Source organism: Phaenicophaeus curvirostris, chromosome 1, assembly GCF_032191515.1.
Source record: "Phaenicophaeus curvirostris isolate KB17595 chromosome 1, BPBGC_Pcur_1.0, whole genome shotgun sequence".
In the NCBI taxonomy this organism is placed as follows: Eukaryota; Metazoa; Chordata; class Aves; order Cuculiformes; family Cuculidae; genus Phaenicophaeus; species Phaenicophaeus curvirostris.
Window position 1 is genome coordinate 127,034,078 of NC_091392.1, and position 18,472 is coordinate 127,052,549.

Consider the following 18,472-nt stretch of genomic DNA (forward strand, 5'->3'; position numbering starts at 1 on the left):
AATAAGCTGTTCCAGGAAGCACATTAATTAGACATCCTTCTAGGAATGCAATAAAAGTGTATTTTGAACTATATTGGGATTTTCATACTTCAAATAAATACATTTTTACTATGTCTTTTGGATCTCTGTACAGGAGACAGAATAATTTTATTCAGTGAGTGTCAATGTACCTTGCCCTAACTTGCCAGGCATTGAATCCATCGTATGAAATACACATTTGCCTCATTATTTACTTACTAAATCATCTGCTGCACATATTTAGCGGATGAATCTGCAAGTCACGAGGCTGTCTGTCCCAGTGGTTATTCAAATACAGTGGCAACCTGCAAAATAATGGTAGAGGTGTACGTTTACTCATTTCTACATTTTCTGCTATTAGTGATAAAATTTGTGTTTACTCCTTTTTTTTCCCAACAATTTTAATTCAGTGTGTGATAGTTTATGGGTGTTAGGTATGTGACAAAGTTGGATTCTTTTCCTATTTACATATCACTATGACTATCTATTAAATTACTTGTCACTGCTATGAAAATTTGATGAAGGAAACAATGTTGAACTGGTATTTCTTATGCATATTTGCAAGATGATGGAATTGTAACATATAAGCAATGGACTACCTTTACTAAATTAATGACACATGGAAGAAAAAACTGTATCCCAGAGCTGGTTTGTAATATATATATCTATGATATGTATTACAGTATATGAACTATTGCAATAAAAATTGAAACAAATTAAATTACAAGACCATGTTACAAAACTATATTGCCTCTTTTGTAGCTTTTTAATGCTTCTGTTGAATGAACCTTCACAAAGGGGTGTATAAAGTCACTTATTTGAGTGCAGCTTTACTTTAATGTGGTTTCAACCACCTGGAAGGCAGGACCTTAGACTGTAACAGAACAGACTCCTTCATACTACACAAAAGACATGTCTATGACCCCTGTTGTGAACTCTGCTGTGTTTCAAGTGCAATATTCTTCTTATTCCTCAAAATACGTGACAACAGTCATTCTCAGCCATTCTGAGGAAATGTGCCAGGGGGGCCTCCTTGGAAGGAGCTGATGCTCTATGCACCTCTGTCAGTCTTAACCTAACAGAAATGCATGTACTTGTTGCATACCTAATTGTGTGTCCATCTTGTCACAGCTCCTTGGGAAGGGGTTGGCTATGAATAGCCTGCAAGCTGCTAGAGCAAGTCATCAGCTTTATCAGCTGCTTCCAGATGGCAGTACTTTTGGGAAAGAGGGCAGAGAGAGTGAGTCACAGGCTTAATGAAGAGGTCTGGGAGGTCATCTCCTATGAACAGGAAATTAAAAGAGTGATTGGTCAAATACATTAAATTCAAGGCAAATCCTCTCTGAAATCACTGTTCCAACTGCTGTTTGTTTTAAGTATCTTTGGCACCAATTTTGTAAATTGTTGATTTTCTCCTAAAAGTTGCCCTGTTCTTCTCCAGCAGCAAGTGGCCAGTATAGCATCACATATAAGACACTGTTATTGTCACCATTAGTGTTGTGAGTCAGGTGGAGACACCTATGGCAGAGGACTGATGAAGGGGAAAGTTCACTCCTCCCTGTGAGCATGGCAGTCCTGCACTCAGAAACACTATGGCACGACCCGCAAGCAGCCACTGCGCAATTTTGCTCCTAACCCAGCATCGATACAGTCACATTGGAGTGGCATTCACCTCCCCTCGTTAGTCCCTTTGAGGTGAGTGCTTCGTAATTATATCTCCATAATTATTTCCTTCTCCAGTGTGGCAGTAGGGAGGCACATGCTGCCCCAAACACCATGGGAGGAGTTGTATGTTATGTTCTGCTGCTGTATGCCTGGTGCTTGTTAAAAGCCCAGATTGACAAGAAAAGAGAGGGCAGGAAAAGGACCCAAAGGTGTGTTCCTTCAACACCTCCTGCCTGACAGTTGAGCCCTGGTTTTATGATGGTCAAGTGTCACAAGGGACCAAGTTACAGGGTGAATCAAGCTCTATATTTAGGAAGAACAACTGGAAGCTATGACAGGAATTCCCTTTTACACTTCGCTTCTCAGCCGAGTCCCACTCCAGCCTGGAGCAGCTCTCAGTGCCGTCCGGGCAGAAAGCATCGGAGCTATTTCAGACACATTAAAAGGATCACAGGCAATACCACAGCTGGTAGAAGAAGGTACCTCATCGAAAGGAGGTGCACATACTTACTTGACGGTTTGGAGCTTTTCTTATATAATAAGTAAGCTAATCTTAAAGGGGTCAGTTAAAACTTGAAAGACCCTTATGAAAACTCTTCAATAACTGCTGTGATGTGACTGCAATAGTTTTGGGTTTCTGCTTATTTTAATGTCTTGTGCTGCATATCATCGTATTCAGAGCGAATTGTTATAGTTACTGCTTCACGGTCTGTTGGGATCTTTAAAGATTTAAAGCAGAAAGTCACTTAAACACCTAGTGACTCATAAGAAGCACATCTGGGTATTAGCTCAAATACTATAGTACATAGGTACATGCTTTTTTTTTTTCCTATGTGTTTGTTATAGCTAGTGACTGAGGGTTATGATGGTAAGAGAGGTGTTCTTTCACCAGAAGCTTAACAGGTAACTGTAGTGGAGACAACTGCATTACAGAAAATATTATTGCATTTGCCAAGAGCATGTAGTAAGTTTTGGTATAACAGTCTAGAAGCTGCAAAGTGGGGCTTTTTCTTCTTTCTTTGTACCAGCTGGGTCTCACAGTAGTGTATTTCCTGTCAAAACCTTTTAATAAGATAATGCACTGCAGTTCTGTGTCTAAAACACCCGTTGTGGTTGATGCTGTGAGTGCAGCAGGGGGAAAAGGACAGATTCCAACTGGGGTGGGGGGAGGGCTCTTTCTGTTGTCTGTATGCCACTGTTCATCTCTTGTACAGATTACAAAAGATGGCATTATGACATCTCATAGTATTTAAAGCAAATTTAATAAGTCAGCTATTATCTTCCTGCAGCCCTGTCAGAATTCTTTTTAGCAGAAGGACAGAGGAGACGTTCTTTGTTTTACAAAGGTTTCTTTCAAAATAGTGATTTAGTTCACTGTAGTAGTTCTGTATTTCACAAGTAGTTCTGTTCACATGTACTTTCACTGCGAAGCAAGGAAATATGCAGGGGAAGTCTGGCATAAACCAGCTCCAAACTGAACTAACATTGCCATTGCTTTCTAAGTTTGGCTCAGCATGCAGCCCATAAAAGGTAAAAGGTAAGGTGTGGGGATAGAGAAGACTCTGGGGAATATGGGCTGTGTGTGTCTGTGTTTCACTGGGTGCGTACATCTGAAATGCTGTGGTGGAAATGAGGATGAAGAGTGTTGGGTTGTTTTTTTTTTCAAGTTTACAGAGCTGATTGTAATGCCTGAAATAATACAATCAGTGCAGCACTCTTGACTGTCTCTCTCTGAGACATGTGACAAAAGAACAAAGGAATTTGAAAAAATGAACTAATAACTTCAGTAGTAGATGCATCTGTAATCTAAGGTTTATTTTCCTCTGGTTGTTGGTCAGTATTGCTCTGGAGGGAAACTCAGATAATGGAGGGAAGAGAGGCAGAGAAGATTATCTATTTTTACTCAGTAGCATGCTGTTGTCCTGATTTCTGTGGCGGTAATGAGGACAGCATGAACTAGTAGGAAAACCACCTCCTCAAAAAGCAATCCTACACAATTGTATCATGCATCCATCTTTAGGAGCAAGTGTCTGATTGCAATCATTTTGAAGGCAGATTTTTTGTGAACCCAGACCACCTCACTGAGGAGCAGTATTGCTGTGCTTGTTTTAAAATTGAGAGTCAGTGTAATTTCTTGCCTGTTTAGCTCTATGTGGCCCAAGAAATGTGCAAAAATAGTTAATTCTATGCATAGTAAAGATCTTCAAAAAGGAAGGAGAGAGATTACAGCAAGTCCTTCTGGCTTTTTGAATTCTGTGCAAATTTTATCATGAACTTCAGTGACTGAGATTCCATCCCTCAAACTAAATTCTGAAATTTTTTAAGCTACCTGAGATTTTAGGGTTGTAAATGCAGATGTAAAAACCACAATATAAAACTCACTGGAAGCATGTTGGTTTTGTTTTTCATGGTGAGATTTTTTTGCTGATTTTCTAATTTAGCAGAGGCAATTTAAACCCAAATCAATGTATGAAGATAATATCCTCTGACTGAAGGCCATAGGTTGCTTTGGACAGCAGTCTTTACAGCTGAGAGTGGAATCAGAGAGAGGCCTCCAGTGAGAGGTCATTTTTCCTCTATGTTCTGCTTAACTTTAGACACAGATTATAAACTGAGGTGAGAATACACAAGTGGCTCCTCCATGCAACTCTAGTGATACAATTTCAAGCTGGTATTTCAGGCTAAAGCTAGCCCACAAACGATCTATACTTTTATTTGGTGCTGCCTCCACATGACAGTTATACTCTTTGGAGTACCAAAGCCTTAGACCCAATTTTGATTTCTCAGTACTTTTCTAGTATTCTCTCCAATGGTATTTATTGCTTTTCTCGATATTTTCCTTCTCATAATGGGTTAAATATAGTAGCCAAAGTATGTTGTAGTTTGGTTGTGAGTAATGAGTTCTTTGGTGGACTCATTTCACACCTTGCAGTATTACTATCTTATTTCATATTATAATGATCAAGTAACCAGACTTTGATGAACGTCTAGTCCAGTTAAAGTCTTAATTCCTAGTGAAAGATGTTTCATTTAATCTAACAGTAACATTTCTTGGTTGGTTTGTTTGTTTCTTTGATTTTAATGTTTTGGGTTGTTTTTGTTTTGTTTTGTTTTGTTTTACCTTTATAGAATCTTTTTACTTTGGTGTATTTCCCTTCATTGCTGTACATTAATACTGTACCAATCCGTATTTCTCCACCTGCATAAAATTGTATGGAAAAATCTGATGTTTTTATCTTACTGCTGAAGAAAGTGGATGAATCTATATGATCAAAAACTTTCAAGAGAGGTTACTTTGTGCCCTAGCAGTTGTCAAAGAGTACTTTACAGTTTGACTATCTTGATAATTTTCAGTCTATAGGCACTAAGGATTTGCAAGGATTTGTGAGTTAGGAAATGGTTATGTCTGCATTTATCAATGTTTTTTAGTGAGTTACGCTTTATTTGAAAGTTTTAAACTGAGAGTTGTAGTAATTCCCACCTACATACTGTGACAGAAATAATAATATTTTGTTTATCCTCAAATATTTCCCTTAATTCTTCCTCATTTAACAATGCCATTAAAATTTGAGAGATTCCTTATCTCTACTCATTATTGTTTTTAATGTGAAAGAGATAGCTCCATTTGTGGCTATGAAAGATTAATTGGAGAAGCTCAGGTGTTCTGCCTCCTTCTGATATTCAGAAGGAATAACTAAGCAAGTTTGAAACTGAGATGGGAACAGGAGCTGGGCAGATGAAATGGATGCCTGTCAAGAGGCAGCACAGGTTAAGGTCCAGTTTATCTTCCCTAGCTATCAGAATGTTCAAGCCTGTAACACTTCCCCATTTTGCTTGCAGGGATAAGCCTCCATCTTAAAAATGTCAAAACAGCCAGCGTCACATGTCAAAGCCATTCAGGTAAGTGACAGTGTTTATGTTTCTAATATAACAAAATAAATCTCAACCTGCATTGCTTGGCAAACAGGTTTTTTTGCTTAAAAGAAACACCACAGAAGTGCTAACTGGGGTTTATTCTTTTAAAGTGAAAAGCTTGGTAGACATGAATGTACTGAGGAAATTTGACCTGAAGAGCATCTTATGATCTGAACTGACAAAAAAAATTGGATCAGATAGACTGGTTGATCGCTTGCTTGCATGGTCTTTCCAGTGTTAGGTTATGCGTGTTGGTGGATCAGCTAAGCAAAACATTGTGATACATCTGCATAACTGAGCAACATATAACTAAACTAATTCTTGCAGCTAGTAGATTTTCCACAGAGTTAATATAATGCTGGAAGAATTATAAGCTAAAAAGATGGAATAGGTATTGTGAAGTCTGCATTCCTTTAGGAAAAACCCCTACAACTTCCAATTTGCTTAAGAGGCATTTTTTAAAAAGTGAAATGACAGAAATGTTGAAGTTTTCATTTAAAAAATTCTTTTATGTCCCATACCTCCTCAAATGGCATGTGCTCATAGGGATGAAGTTGGATGTTATGTACTTGTGAACGAAACAGCTGGAGAATTATCCCAACATCGTAATGAATTGGCATAATGAAGAAAGTGTTTAGCTCATGCTATCATTGATACTTGTCAAAAGGTCAAAATACCTTCTGAACTGCAGATTTTTACAGAACTTTTGTGTATTTTGTAAAATGCACTTGAAATGAATTTTTCCCTGTAGTTCAAGTTCCTTTGAAATTATGCAAGAAAGACAAAATAGAATTTTTAAAGTCTGAGTTCTCCTCTGTTTCCCCAAGATAATACTAACCTAATGGACTGAAGGATCAAGGAGATTGATTACCAAGGGGCTAGACAGTGCACTGAAGTTGTAAGGCACTGTAAAAATGCTAATACTTTTTGTCATCATCAGCTCAACTGGAACAAGCATGCAAACTGCTGTATTCTAATTCAGTTGAAATTAGCAGAAATCTTTCATTGATTTCACCCAGTTCAAATTTTCATCCCTCTTTTACAACGACTATAGAAATGTTTATATTATTAATGAAAAAAATGTAGATAATTTATAGCTCAAAAGTATTTGCATTTTACATTTAAACTCCATAGGTGCATACCAACATTTTTTAAAGTGTACATTTGGTTTACTTTATTCCTTCAAGTGAAGTAGTAGTTATAGAGTCTTTTTACATTTTATGATGACTTTCCAATTTCTAAATGTAAAACAATGTGTCTAGTTAGTCCATTTTAAAAGTGCATTAAGTTTAAGCACTAAGCTTTATATTTTAGGAAACTTTAATTTTTACAGAAGTAATTTGAATCATAAAAAAAATTACAGCATAAACTTTAAAATAAATCTGTTAAACATTGTGTCAAACATTGCTCCAGCAGGGAGACTTGCACTTGAATTGATGCTTATTACACTTTGAGCACTCTAAGAACCATGACTCAAAATGCCACATTAGTTTTACACATTGTGATTCATACGTCATGATCCTCTGCTGTTATATACTATAACATATAGCCAACATCCCCTGGAGAATATACATCGTGCTGCAGCAATGGAAATGTGGTGGGACTTTACTAACTGAAGTATTTCATAGTACTCCATGTCAGAAGTGACCATGTGAGATGTATACTAAAATCTTTGCTTGCCAACAGCCATTAAATACAGATGTGGGAAGGTTAAAAGTAGAAACTGATTTCCAAGAACTGTTTGAAGCAAGAGGACCAAAGTGGTTCCCAAGAGTAGTTTGGGGTGATAGAGACCAAGGTGCAGTTAATTCCTGGTATCTTTCCTTGCTGGCCTCCCTCTCCCAGTGTGTAAAAATGTACTATATGGCTGTGTATAGGTCTGCCTGACCATTTTTCTACTTGCAAACACCATTCCTGGCTTTCCCCAGAGGTAAGGGTGAGAGGTTTCCTATTTTTTAATTCTGAATTACGCTGTTTTCTCTATAGTTCCTTTATAGGGTTTTCACTTGAATAGTTTTGTACTGAAGTGGCTTTCCAGTTTATTCAGTCATCCTTCCTGACAGCTAGGACTGGCTGTGATGCTGTGGAGAACTTACTCATAACAGCCTTCAGCTCATGCAGGGCTGCCAGTAATTCAATACCCAACAGTTCCTGATCTGAATGCCCTGTCTCTAGTAAACAGAAAGAAGAACACACAAACACATCTCCAGTTTAGTTGAGTCAAACCAGCAATATATGTTATATGTCTTGCTTACTGATATTTTTCCTTTGGTCTGTTGAGGAAGACCATAGTTTAGTACCTCAGTATCTATACCTACCTGAAAAAAACAAATAGTTTTAATAATTATATTAACAAACAAATAATTAGTTTGGTTAATAATAATAAAAATGATACCCAGAAAGTCTGTCTAAAGCAACTATACTTTAGAATTTCAGGAGTTTGGGACAAAAAATTTCCTGGATTTTTAAAATTTCCATTTTACTGAATGGGGAGCAGGCAAGGAAGAGATCACTGAGGCTTATATCTCAATCCCAGCAGACAGGTGACAAGAGCCTTGAAGCTTAGTTTAAAATCCAAATTGCAAACTTGTGTTGATTGCAGCACAACATAGTCTTTGTAGAGCTTCACTGGTGTACAGAATTTGGTCCATGTACTACACTGCTGCTCATCAAGGGACCAGCATTGGATTAAGAGGGAGATTTACAGCTGAAGACTTTGGTACCGCTGGTTAGAAACTGTTTGGAAATCTGTCATACTTTCATTTCATACTAGAAATATTTTAATTTATAGTATGCGTTATCAGACCTAGACAGTGTTAAACTATGTCTTAAAGGCTGCTCGTTTTACCAAGTTACTACTTCACGTCTGTGTGTGTCTTGTCAAAACTCTAATGTGAATGCTCTTATTGTAGATAAAACAGTTCAAACCACTTCTGTGTGACACAGATTACTCTGAAAATGCTGAAGCAGACCAAAGAGTGGTTTATTTAATTTAATTAGCAGTCTGGCACTTAGTGGTTCATTTTTGTTTCGTGAACCATTTTCAGTCACAGTTGGTCTGCCAATCACAGTAGGAAATGCAAGAGCCAGGATTCAGAATGACTGTGTTGTGATATGCCCTGGGTGGCCATGGGAGGCTTAGCTTCTGCTTTTACTGACTCCAAGGGGAAAGAATGCCTGAGTTAAAAATGAGCACCAAGAGGAGAGATAGCTCTGCAAACCTATGCGACCACACTAGCTATGAAGTGCAAAGAAGTTTCATATTCCAAAAAAAGAAGCTGCCTGGAAGTACCAGAGCATGGCAGGGGAGATACTTAAAATTAAAAATAGCAAAGCTGCTTTCTTCCACTCCTAAATGAAATAATGGGTTAAGTGCTGTGTGGCTGAAAATGCCCTGTCTCCTAGGAACTTAGGAAACGCAGTTGAAAGGTTTCACAATATCCAAACTAATGCTTAGTGAAAAAGTATTATGAAATGAATACCCAGTTGTCTATAAAGTGCCTGACCCTGCAGACATTTGCCAGCCGCATGGAAATGTCAGCATCAACTTGCATGAAAAAAAAAAAGGAAAATACATAAATAGAATACAGGCAAAGATGCTTATTTCTTGGCAAATGGGTTATTAATTTGCTCAATGTTTGATTGCAGCTGTCAGAACCGTTGTTGTTACAGAAAACAGTGGGCTGTTTTCCTGTGGTTATCCAACCTGGGGCATGATGTGCAAGACCACAATTTGAGCAGAAGGATGGGATTATTCATCTCCATTTAATGCAAATCGGTTAGACGGTATATGACACAGCTCACTCTTGAAAGGTTCCCATTTCCCCTCCATAACATTACCAATTCACCCCTCTGGTTTTACCAGTGGGAGTCATGATATTTTGATGACATTTCCTATGAGCAGCTTCTGTTCTGAGATCACGAGATAAGAAAAGGTATACAATGTGCATTTAATTGGTAACAGTATTTGACTTTTAAAGTAGTCCAGTTTGGCTGACATTGGGAAATAGATACCTTTTATGTGTTCTTTCCTAAGCAACATTTTCTGCCATTCTTTTCTCAAAAATCTCAATTACATTAGCAGTTTTTAGTACCTGTGGATAAATTGTGTTTGTAAAATAACATTTTCAACACTTGTGGCTTAAGATGGCTGAGGTCAGGCTTTCCTTCATAACTACCTGTGATTAAATGAAGTGAGAATTGGTGTCACTGGGGAGGGAAAGTGTTTCAGTGGTTTGGGTATTATTGTAGGATTTGGGTGATCTATGCTTAAATGCTGATTCTTGAATTCACTTTCTGTTTGACCTTGACCAAATTGAAGCAGACCCAGATGCCTAAAGATACTTTGGTGTCTAGTACTCATTTGTATAAAGTCCAAGGAAATCAGGGAGCATTAGACTAAAATGGAGAACTTCAAAAGCTTTCTAGGTAGCTTTGTTTTTTCACTTTCCATCTTTAAAATGGAGATGAAAGCACTCTCTTTCCTGTGGGAGTGGTCTAATGATACGCACATTGAAGGCATAAGTGCTTGGCAACCATGATAATGTCTATACATTTTCCTACCCCTTTTGAATTTTGCCATCTACCAGCTGTATGTTTATTTATCAGTCACTATTATATGCTTCCTAATTTCCTTCTCACAGGCTAATATTAACATCCCAATGGGAGCATTTCGACCTGGTGCAGGGCACCCTCATAAAAGAAAAGAGTTTACACCTGAAGAAGTGGAGGAGGTAAGAAAAAAAGGGGGGGGGAGCAGTGGTTTTTTGGGTTTTTTTGACAAAAGAATCCCTGCCATTGATGGAAGAGAGCCTTTTAATCGATCTTATAGCACTGCATATGAATCTTAGGTACGACAGCTGAACATGCAGTGATCATTCATGGAAATAAATAGCCACCTACTAAACACTTCATATGTACATAGTTCTGTGTTTGATGCCAAGACAACTTAAACTCGATGCCAAGGAACTTAAACTCTTTCAAAGGTGCATAAGTCTGCTTCAACAGCAGGATGATATCTGCTGTCAGGAAAGAGAGACAGGATTTCACCAGCAGTATTTATCTCGATGGGAGCTGATGAGATACTGTAGGAAAAGTTATAGTAAGGGTCTGGAAGAACCTGCCACCCCATGGTGTGATTTATTGTTACAGCTTAACAATATTGAAACAGGTTTTCAATTGTGGCACTTTCTGGAATGTATATCATTAAGGAGAAATTGAATGTGAAGACCCTAGCAAATTAAAATCAGAAAATGTGAGCCCACTTATGTGCACAGGGGTGAAAATACTCCATTTTAGATTGAATTCTGTGTTTTCATGCTTATATTTTACAGGGAGTATTTAACACTGTGTTTTGAATATAAAATTCAATTCATATCTTAAACAAGATTGGTCACAAAATTCACGATTAAACACAGATATTTCTGGATGATAATAAAGCATATTATTTACTATGAACTTTTATAACAAATAAGAACTAAAACCAGTGGTGGAGGAAAAGGTAGTGGTAGATACCCCAAACAAAAAAAGAAAGCTGAAGTAAAGATAGATGCTTATGGCTTCCTGGCCAACTGCCTAGTTTGGATTTATAATTCCTTGTGGGACCAGAGCTGCAGATGCTCCCCAGAGCCAAGGGCTGGAAAGGCTCAAATAGACCCAGTAGAATTGGGCTGCCTCTGGCAGGACTCAGCTCGGGTGACTTGCTGACATGAGGGCAAAAAAAAGCTGTAATTGCTAAGAGAGTCTTACCCTCACACAGAGCAGAGCTGTGAGGACCAGGAGAGAGGTGGAGAGCCACTTCCCTCCCGGCATGTGGTGGCACTGCTGGTGATTCAGCCCCAAACAAGTAGCAACCGGATTTGTTTTGGACAAATTATCAGCTCCTATATTTTAAAACCTTGCCAAAGGAGATGAGAAAAATACGGGTCTTAACACAAAGGGTTGTTGATGTCAGAAGGGCATGCATGTTTTTCAAGGTCAAAGGAGCAAACATGTTAACATGCAAAAGAAATGAGGGGTGGGAATTTCAGAAAATAACTCTTCTTCAGTCAGAGCATTTCCATGCAAGTATTTATAAGTGCTTGTCGTACATCTAAGTCAGACTTCCATCAATAAAACTGAAGGCCAAGGTCTGATATCAGCTGTGTGTTGCTCACAGAGTGGGTGATATAGGGAGGTGTGCAGTCATAAATAGCACACACTTGAGATTAGAAGGGAAAGCTAACATCAATTTATAGAACACAAAGTCTCTGAAACATGGTGTAAGTTTGCACCATTTGTACTATGGGAGGACATTTTAGACAACAGCCAGCAAAATAACCTATCTCTTCCTGACCTCCCTCCCCAGTTTCTCTTGGGATTTCATTTAGTATAAAAACATCCTTTCCTGTTTCTCAAATAACTAACCTATGCTTATACACAAGAGATTGCTATTATGGCAGTAAGGTCACTGATATCCTTTTGTGCAGAGTGTTCCTGCTTCAACAGAGGAGGAGAAAGACAAGAAACATCTCCCAGGAGCTAAGAAACTTCCCGGTCCTGCTGTCAACTTGTCAGAGATTCAGAACATAAAGAGTGAGCTGAAATTTGTCCCCAGAGCTGAACAGTAGCTGGAACAAGCGGGTGAGTAAAAGAGAAGTTCTTTGCATGGCTCTAGGAGAAGCAAGCTGATCCAAAAACCTATTTGTGTCAAAAGATGCCTTTCCAGTTACTTCAAAGGACCCAAAATCACACCCCATGTTTCAAAGACAAAATATAAGAAGAAAATGTCACAGTCCTTAGAATTCCCTGCTCTTTCAAGTATGGAGCATGTAGGAGACTGTATCAATGATATATGGCACTCATCAATCCACCTAACAAGAAGTGTATTCAACTGTTAGTGATATTGAAGCCAGATTAAAAATACCAGCTTCTTGTTTCACAAGCACAAGTTCCAATTTTACAGATTACAGGACTTGTAGTTGTACACGTTAACTACAAATAAAGGTTAACTACAAATAAAGGTTTTACAGTGCAAATGAATTTATTGCAGTGATGGACAATTACAGCAGTATTTTTAAAAGCTCGTTTGGAACATTGGATATTAGGCAATGTGCGCTTGCAGCCCAGAAAGCTGAGCATATCCTGGGCTTCATCGAAAGAAGTGTGACCAGCAGGTTGAGGGAGGTGATTCTGCCCCTCTATTCTACTCTCGTGAGACCTCACCTTGAGTACTGCATTCAATTCTGGATTCCTCAGCACAGGAAGTACCAGGTTTTGTTAGAGTGAGTCCAGAGGAGGGCCATGAAGATGATCAGAGGTGCTGGTGCACTTCTCCTGTGAGGACAGGCTGAGAGAGTTGGGCTTGTTTAGCCCAGAGAAGAGAAGATTTGGGGAGACCTTTTAGCAGCCTTCCAGCACTTAAAGGAGAATCAGAGGAAAGCTGAGGAGAGGCTCTTTATGAGGGAATGTAGTGATAGGATGAAGGGTAGCAGTTTTAAGCTGAAAGGGGATAATTTAGATTAGATATTAGGAAGAATTTTGACTGTGAGTGTGGTGAAATGCTGGAAAAGATTTCCCTGAGAGATGGTCAAAGCCCCATCTCTGAAAACATTCAAGACCAGATTGGATGAAGCTCTGAGCAACCTCATCTAGTTAAAGATGTCCTTGCTTACTGAAGGATGTGGTGGACTAGGTGACCTTAAAGGGTCCCTTCCAACCCAAACTGTTCTATTATTCTATGATTATTTTATTTAAAAGGATGTGTTCAGTACATAAACACAGATTTCAGAATCTTTTCCATATGATTTAAAACAAGGCTTTTAATCCCTGTTGTTCCACATTCTGAGCCTTAAAGATATTAGTGATCATTTCCATCCGTGAACTTATCCTCTGATTTTCTTCAAGAAGCCCAAGTCAATAAAGATGTATCAAGCAGCTACAATGGAAATCCAGCTATATGGAGAAGTTTCAATAGAAAAAACCTTGGCTACAGTAAGAAAAAGAGAATTGTGTCACATAGTAGTCATCTGAATTGCCAGTTGTACCTATTGACACATGTCACAGAATCGTAGAATCATTTAGGCTGGAAAAGACCTTTAAGATCACTCAGTCCAACCACAGAAGTCCTTTTTTATCATGAAGAGAGGCAAATGAGATAAACTGGGTTTATCTGGAATTTACTGCACAAAAACATAAATGAAGAACAAAACAAAATATAAAGCAGTACAAAAGGGTTCTGGGAATGCAAAAGCACTATAGGCCAGGAATCTTGAGAAAAATAGCTTATAATCTGAGTGCAATTCCCCAATACACTCTGAAACATTAACTTATTTTATGTGCAGCATAAATATGCCATTTAGAAGGGAAAATATGTTTAGTTTTTTCTTGCTTTTACCCTGCTGTGTCATAATTTTCCTGTTATCTTAAAGAAACAACAGAGTCTTTCTCTTCAGAAAACCTGGGAAAAGGAAGATTAACATTTTGTAACATGTGGCATTGTAGTCATCTTGCTAAAGCAGTGCCCAGAGAAATATGAATTTTTAATGTGAGGCTTTACAGATGTTTTTCTCTGAAAGAGATATTTAGACATAAATTTAACCCATGTTTCTACTCAAATGATTGCTCTTCTCAATGTTCAAAACAGTTTTTTAACAATTAGCTTAATGAGAGTCTGACAAATATTTAGGTCATGCAAAGAGATTTCTACAGAAAGGTCAGCAAATAAAGGGCATCTTGAAAGCTCTGAGGTCATTATTAAGTCTCTTCTGTCTCCATCCTTCTTTTGATGTTGTCTTGGCTATCAGGTTCTGACTGTGACACAGCTTTCTAGATTTTGGATCATACAGTCACAGATCATACCTGAAAACTTAGTTTCTACAAGAGCACAGAACTCACTGGAGACTAGGAATTTGGATTTGGTCACAGTACAGAACTAAACATGTGCATAAATTCTACCTTGAATTCAAATATATATCAGTTACTTACCACCTCCAACAGCCTTGAATCGTACTATAGAAGACATTCACCAGTTCAGCTGTTTTAGGCATGACCTGCAGCATTGTATAAAATGTGATATAGTCAGTGAATTGTTTTATGACTGACCATGCCAAGGCAGTGAAGATGATCTTTATTAGCAAGAAATCTGTGCTCATATCTGCCAGACACTTTGCTTCATCTCCAAGAAAGGATTACTGATCATTCTTTGAATATGATGCTTTCTAAAGAATGGTAAACAGACTGGTCAGTAGAATATGCCTGTGCAGAGTGTGTATTGATAAATGAGAGTATTCTTTGGTTTGGAAATGAATTCTCTATCACATCAGCACAATGAACTATTCAGAGATTAACTGTTGAGGGTTTTCCTTTTGTTGCTAGTTTTTTATTTCTTGTGGTACTTTGTAGGAAATTCCCACTGAAACTGGAAGAATAACTTCAAATTCTCTAGATAATATCCATTATGCTGTGGCCCTACAGCACTATATCATAAAAGTATCACAAATATACATAAATATGTCAAAAATACCAAAGGTTTCACAACTAGAATTATTTCTGATACTTCCTCCTAGTATAGTTGTAAATTTTCATCTGATAGTTTCAGTAAATTGCAAGTCAACGTGACCAATTTTGTTTTAATTTTGATCCATATTTTCTTCTTCAGTTTTACATAGTGCAAACCCATCAGCAAAAATAAGGAACGTGCAGAACAGTAGGTTGATTCATTATTTACAAATCCATTTATACATAATTTGCACTTTAGAGTAACTTCTGTTAAATATCTGTGGTCTTGCTCTTAACACCAAATAAGGAAACATGGATAGATTTGCTAAGATCACAGTTGCGAGTCTAACAGTTTGTGGGAGGGATATAATTAGAGAGAAGTCATGAAGCTGGATCCACTGAAGGTCATAAAATGGTTATCAGTTAAGATATTGCTGTAGTCGTCCCCTGTTACTGGTCTATCATCTATAATTAATTAATTAGCATACCCTTCTGTGTCATAAAGAATTTTTATCTTCCACAGACCTATGGATGATGTGTTTGATGCAGCTAGTTTTAATATGCAAAATGAGTTGTGATTCATTTTCCTCTTCTCCATCTCCATTGTTATTTGCTGCTCTCATCACACATGAACATTTCTACATGCACAAGAGTGAAATGTATGCAAATTAAAACAAAAACAAAATAGCACAGGCTAATCAGCTAAATATATATCCTATTGAATGAGTAATGGTAAGAAGCATTTAATTCATGACAAATGGAGTGTGCTGTGGCTGAAATTTATTGCTGATTGTTGTGATATCTCATGTGATAACTAGCAGGGTGGTTGTACCTGAAAATGGGACTAAGAACAAATTGGTTTTTCACCTGAACACTCTTCATTTTCTACCCCGTCATGTTTAGTGTCCTGAAGTGTAGAGGGTTGTGTAACAAGATTTTTTACCGTGCATAGCAAAGGGCTGTGAAGTCTGAATGTTGGGCTATGGTTTTAAAGGACCTAAATCCTCAGCTAGAGTGATCTGGTCTCTTCTTCTTGAAACAGACTTCCATGCTTACCGAAGGAATTTCTCAAAAGGCAAAAAGGGAAATTTACTGCCTTGAAGTTATGAAAAATTCTGTCATGGACATAGGGGCAGCGCTCCTGCTGCTGCGCTCTGATCATGTTTGGAGAAAGCACTTGTTCAGGCTTCCCATCACAATGGTGATGAAATGGTTTCTCAAGGTTTGAGAAAGGAATTTGCAGATAATCTGTTATTTTTACATGGATTTCTGCCCGGGAGGGTGATTTAGTTGCAGAAGCAGAGCAGTAGTTCTGCTGTCAGGTTACAAAAGCAAGGGAGTTGTGTTTTCAGGGCAGGAAAATAAACAGCTAGCAAAAGATTTTCAGGGCAGCCTAGACTTTGCATTACTTGCAACATTACTTCCTCTGTGATGTATTTGGAATCCTGCCTCACATAAAATGAGAAACCTTGTCAGCAGAGCATCCTCTTAGACTGGTGTCACTTGGGAAGAAAGAGAAAGGGGAAACCCCCCAGTCTGTTAGGGAATAGAGCTCTTAAATCTGTACTTACAGGATATTCCTTAGTGTTGCTATTAATTATTTACAAAAAATGTCACTTACCTTGGACTAAAAATACACATTACAACTTTGTCCACTGAGTACTACTGATTTTAATTATATTTTCATGCTATATACAGCTCGTCAGCTGCATTGCAGTTAACAGTGACCTTCTACCTTTCCCAATGCTGCTGCTCTGGCACACTGTTCAATGATGGTGTCTTATTCCTGTGCTTACACGGACCAGAGGGATATGATTAAACCGCTGTACAGTAACAAGCAAAGTTATTGCTATTTTGTCCAGCAAACACATCAAGTGCCTTGCTCATAGAAGAACTCTGACCCGCTTGAAACAGCCCCACAGATTAAAGAAAATGTGTTCATTTGGTTAAGCCCAAGTAGCCAGCCTTTGCATGAGAGAAGGTCAGGAGCTCAGATCTCCTTAGCTGAAGTGGAAACTATGGGGTGAAGAAGGAGGCTGTGTTTGCAAGAATTTCTGCAGGATCCTTCTGCCAAAGTCAGAGGATGCTCAGGGATGGGAGTAAGTACCTGAAGGGAGGGGCACAAAAGTGATGAAATCAGACTCCCTTTAGTTGTGCCCCTTGATGGGCCTTCACCAGACCCACTCACTGTTGGACCTGTTCATTTCAAAGTAGTTCTTGAGTTTTTCTGTCCTTGGTTTCCTACCATCTTGCTGTCTTTGTTTCAGCATTTCCAGATTATCAGCCCTGGAGGATTTCATGGCTAGCCATCAATTTTTCGAGGTCACTTCTGTTTGTAAAATTGTCCTGAGAAATTAGGAAATTGAGAGGGTTTAGGATTTTTCAGCAGCATGTTTAAGATTCTTCTGGATTGCCATCAAGGGTTTTTGAGTCTATTTATTTTATGCTTTAAAGCTTTAAAACAGAAGATCTAGGAAATTCTTTTCAAAGAGAAAACTGTAATCCCCAGGACATAATTTAATATCAGAGGAAACTTAGAAATTGAATTAACTCTTGTGAGTCTCTTCTCTACCACCAAAAGAATGTGGTGATAAGCCCCCAGCATGCCATTCCTCAGAGTTTTCCTTCTCATTCTCTTGTTGAATGGTGGAAGTGAGGAGGAATACTGTCTGGAGAGACTCTGCTTTCTAGGTGCCTATGAAAGCTTGAAGGTATGTGTTAGTAGGTTGGTTTTACTATGTAAAAAAGAGGGCATATTCTTATGAGCAATAAATGCTTCTACAAAAACTAGTTAGGAAAAGTTGTGGTTTGTGGTTTTGAAAACTGATGAATAATTTCAAAACAAACACTGAAAAATCAGAAGAAATTTTGCTCCAAAGCAAATTACAAGAATGGATACCTGTATTTTTTCAAAACATAAAATAAAAAAAAGTCTTTTATTTCCAAACTGTCTTTAAGCAGACCGTTTTTATTGCTGTTCAGTGCTGTTCATGGCAGATTTTTGGAAGAACTAATTTTTTTAGTCAGTTCCCTGAGTTAGATACCATTTCTGGGGTGACATCCCTCAAATGGAGCATCCCTCAAGTAGTGCATACGTGAGGCACACAGGTAAAAATCCATGCAGAAGTGACTGTAACCAGGGAACTGTGGGCATTAGGAACTGTTTGGAGAGTAGGAAGAAGGCAATACTGAACTACTAAAGAGTTATGAGTGAGTTGAGGGCAATGTGTTTCTCTGTACCTGAGAACTGTCCCACTGGCATTAGGTGTGCCTGGAGCACTCAGGCAGTATGGTAACAAGTGTCATCAGGAACCCGAAATAGTAAGTGATTCCAGCTTCTGTTGCCTTAAACAATTCAAAACGTGTTCAGCACAAAGGTTTTCAGGTGCTTACATCA

At 38.2% G+C, this 18,472-nt stretch overlaps 1 protein-coding gene across 7 annotated transcripts in view; it reads left to right on the forward strand.

The window, feature by feature from the left end:
• Positions 1-2,049: 2,049 nt before the first annotated feature.
• The window catches only part of SMPX (small muscle protein X-linked), a 36,577-nt gene continuing 20,154 nt past the window's right edge, over positions 2,050-18,472 (forward strand). For 5 of the 7 annotated variants that reach the window (XR_011338910.1, XM_069873903.1, XM_069873955.1 and 2 more), the window contains exons 1-4: positions 2,050-2,200; positions 5,524-5,583; positions 10,242-10,331; positions 12,066-12,219. Coding sequence is in view for 6 of the 7 variants with exons in the window: in XM_069873903.1 (XP_069730004.1) it covers positions 5,545-5,583; positions 10,242-10,331; positions 12,066-12,206 (270 nt within the window). In the remaining variant the exon portion in view is untranslated. Of the gene's footprint in view, positions 2,226-5,523; positions 5,584-10,241; positions 10,332-12,065; positions 12,220-18,472 lie in introns of all 7 variants that reach the window. The other 2 variants (XM_069873913.1, XM_069873922.1) reach the window with 2 other exon arrangements.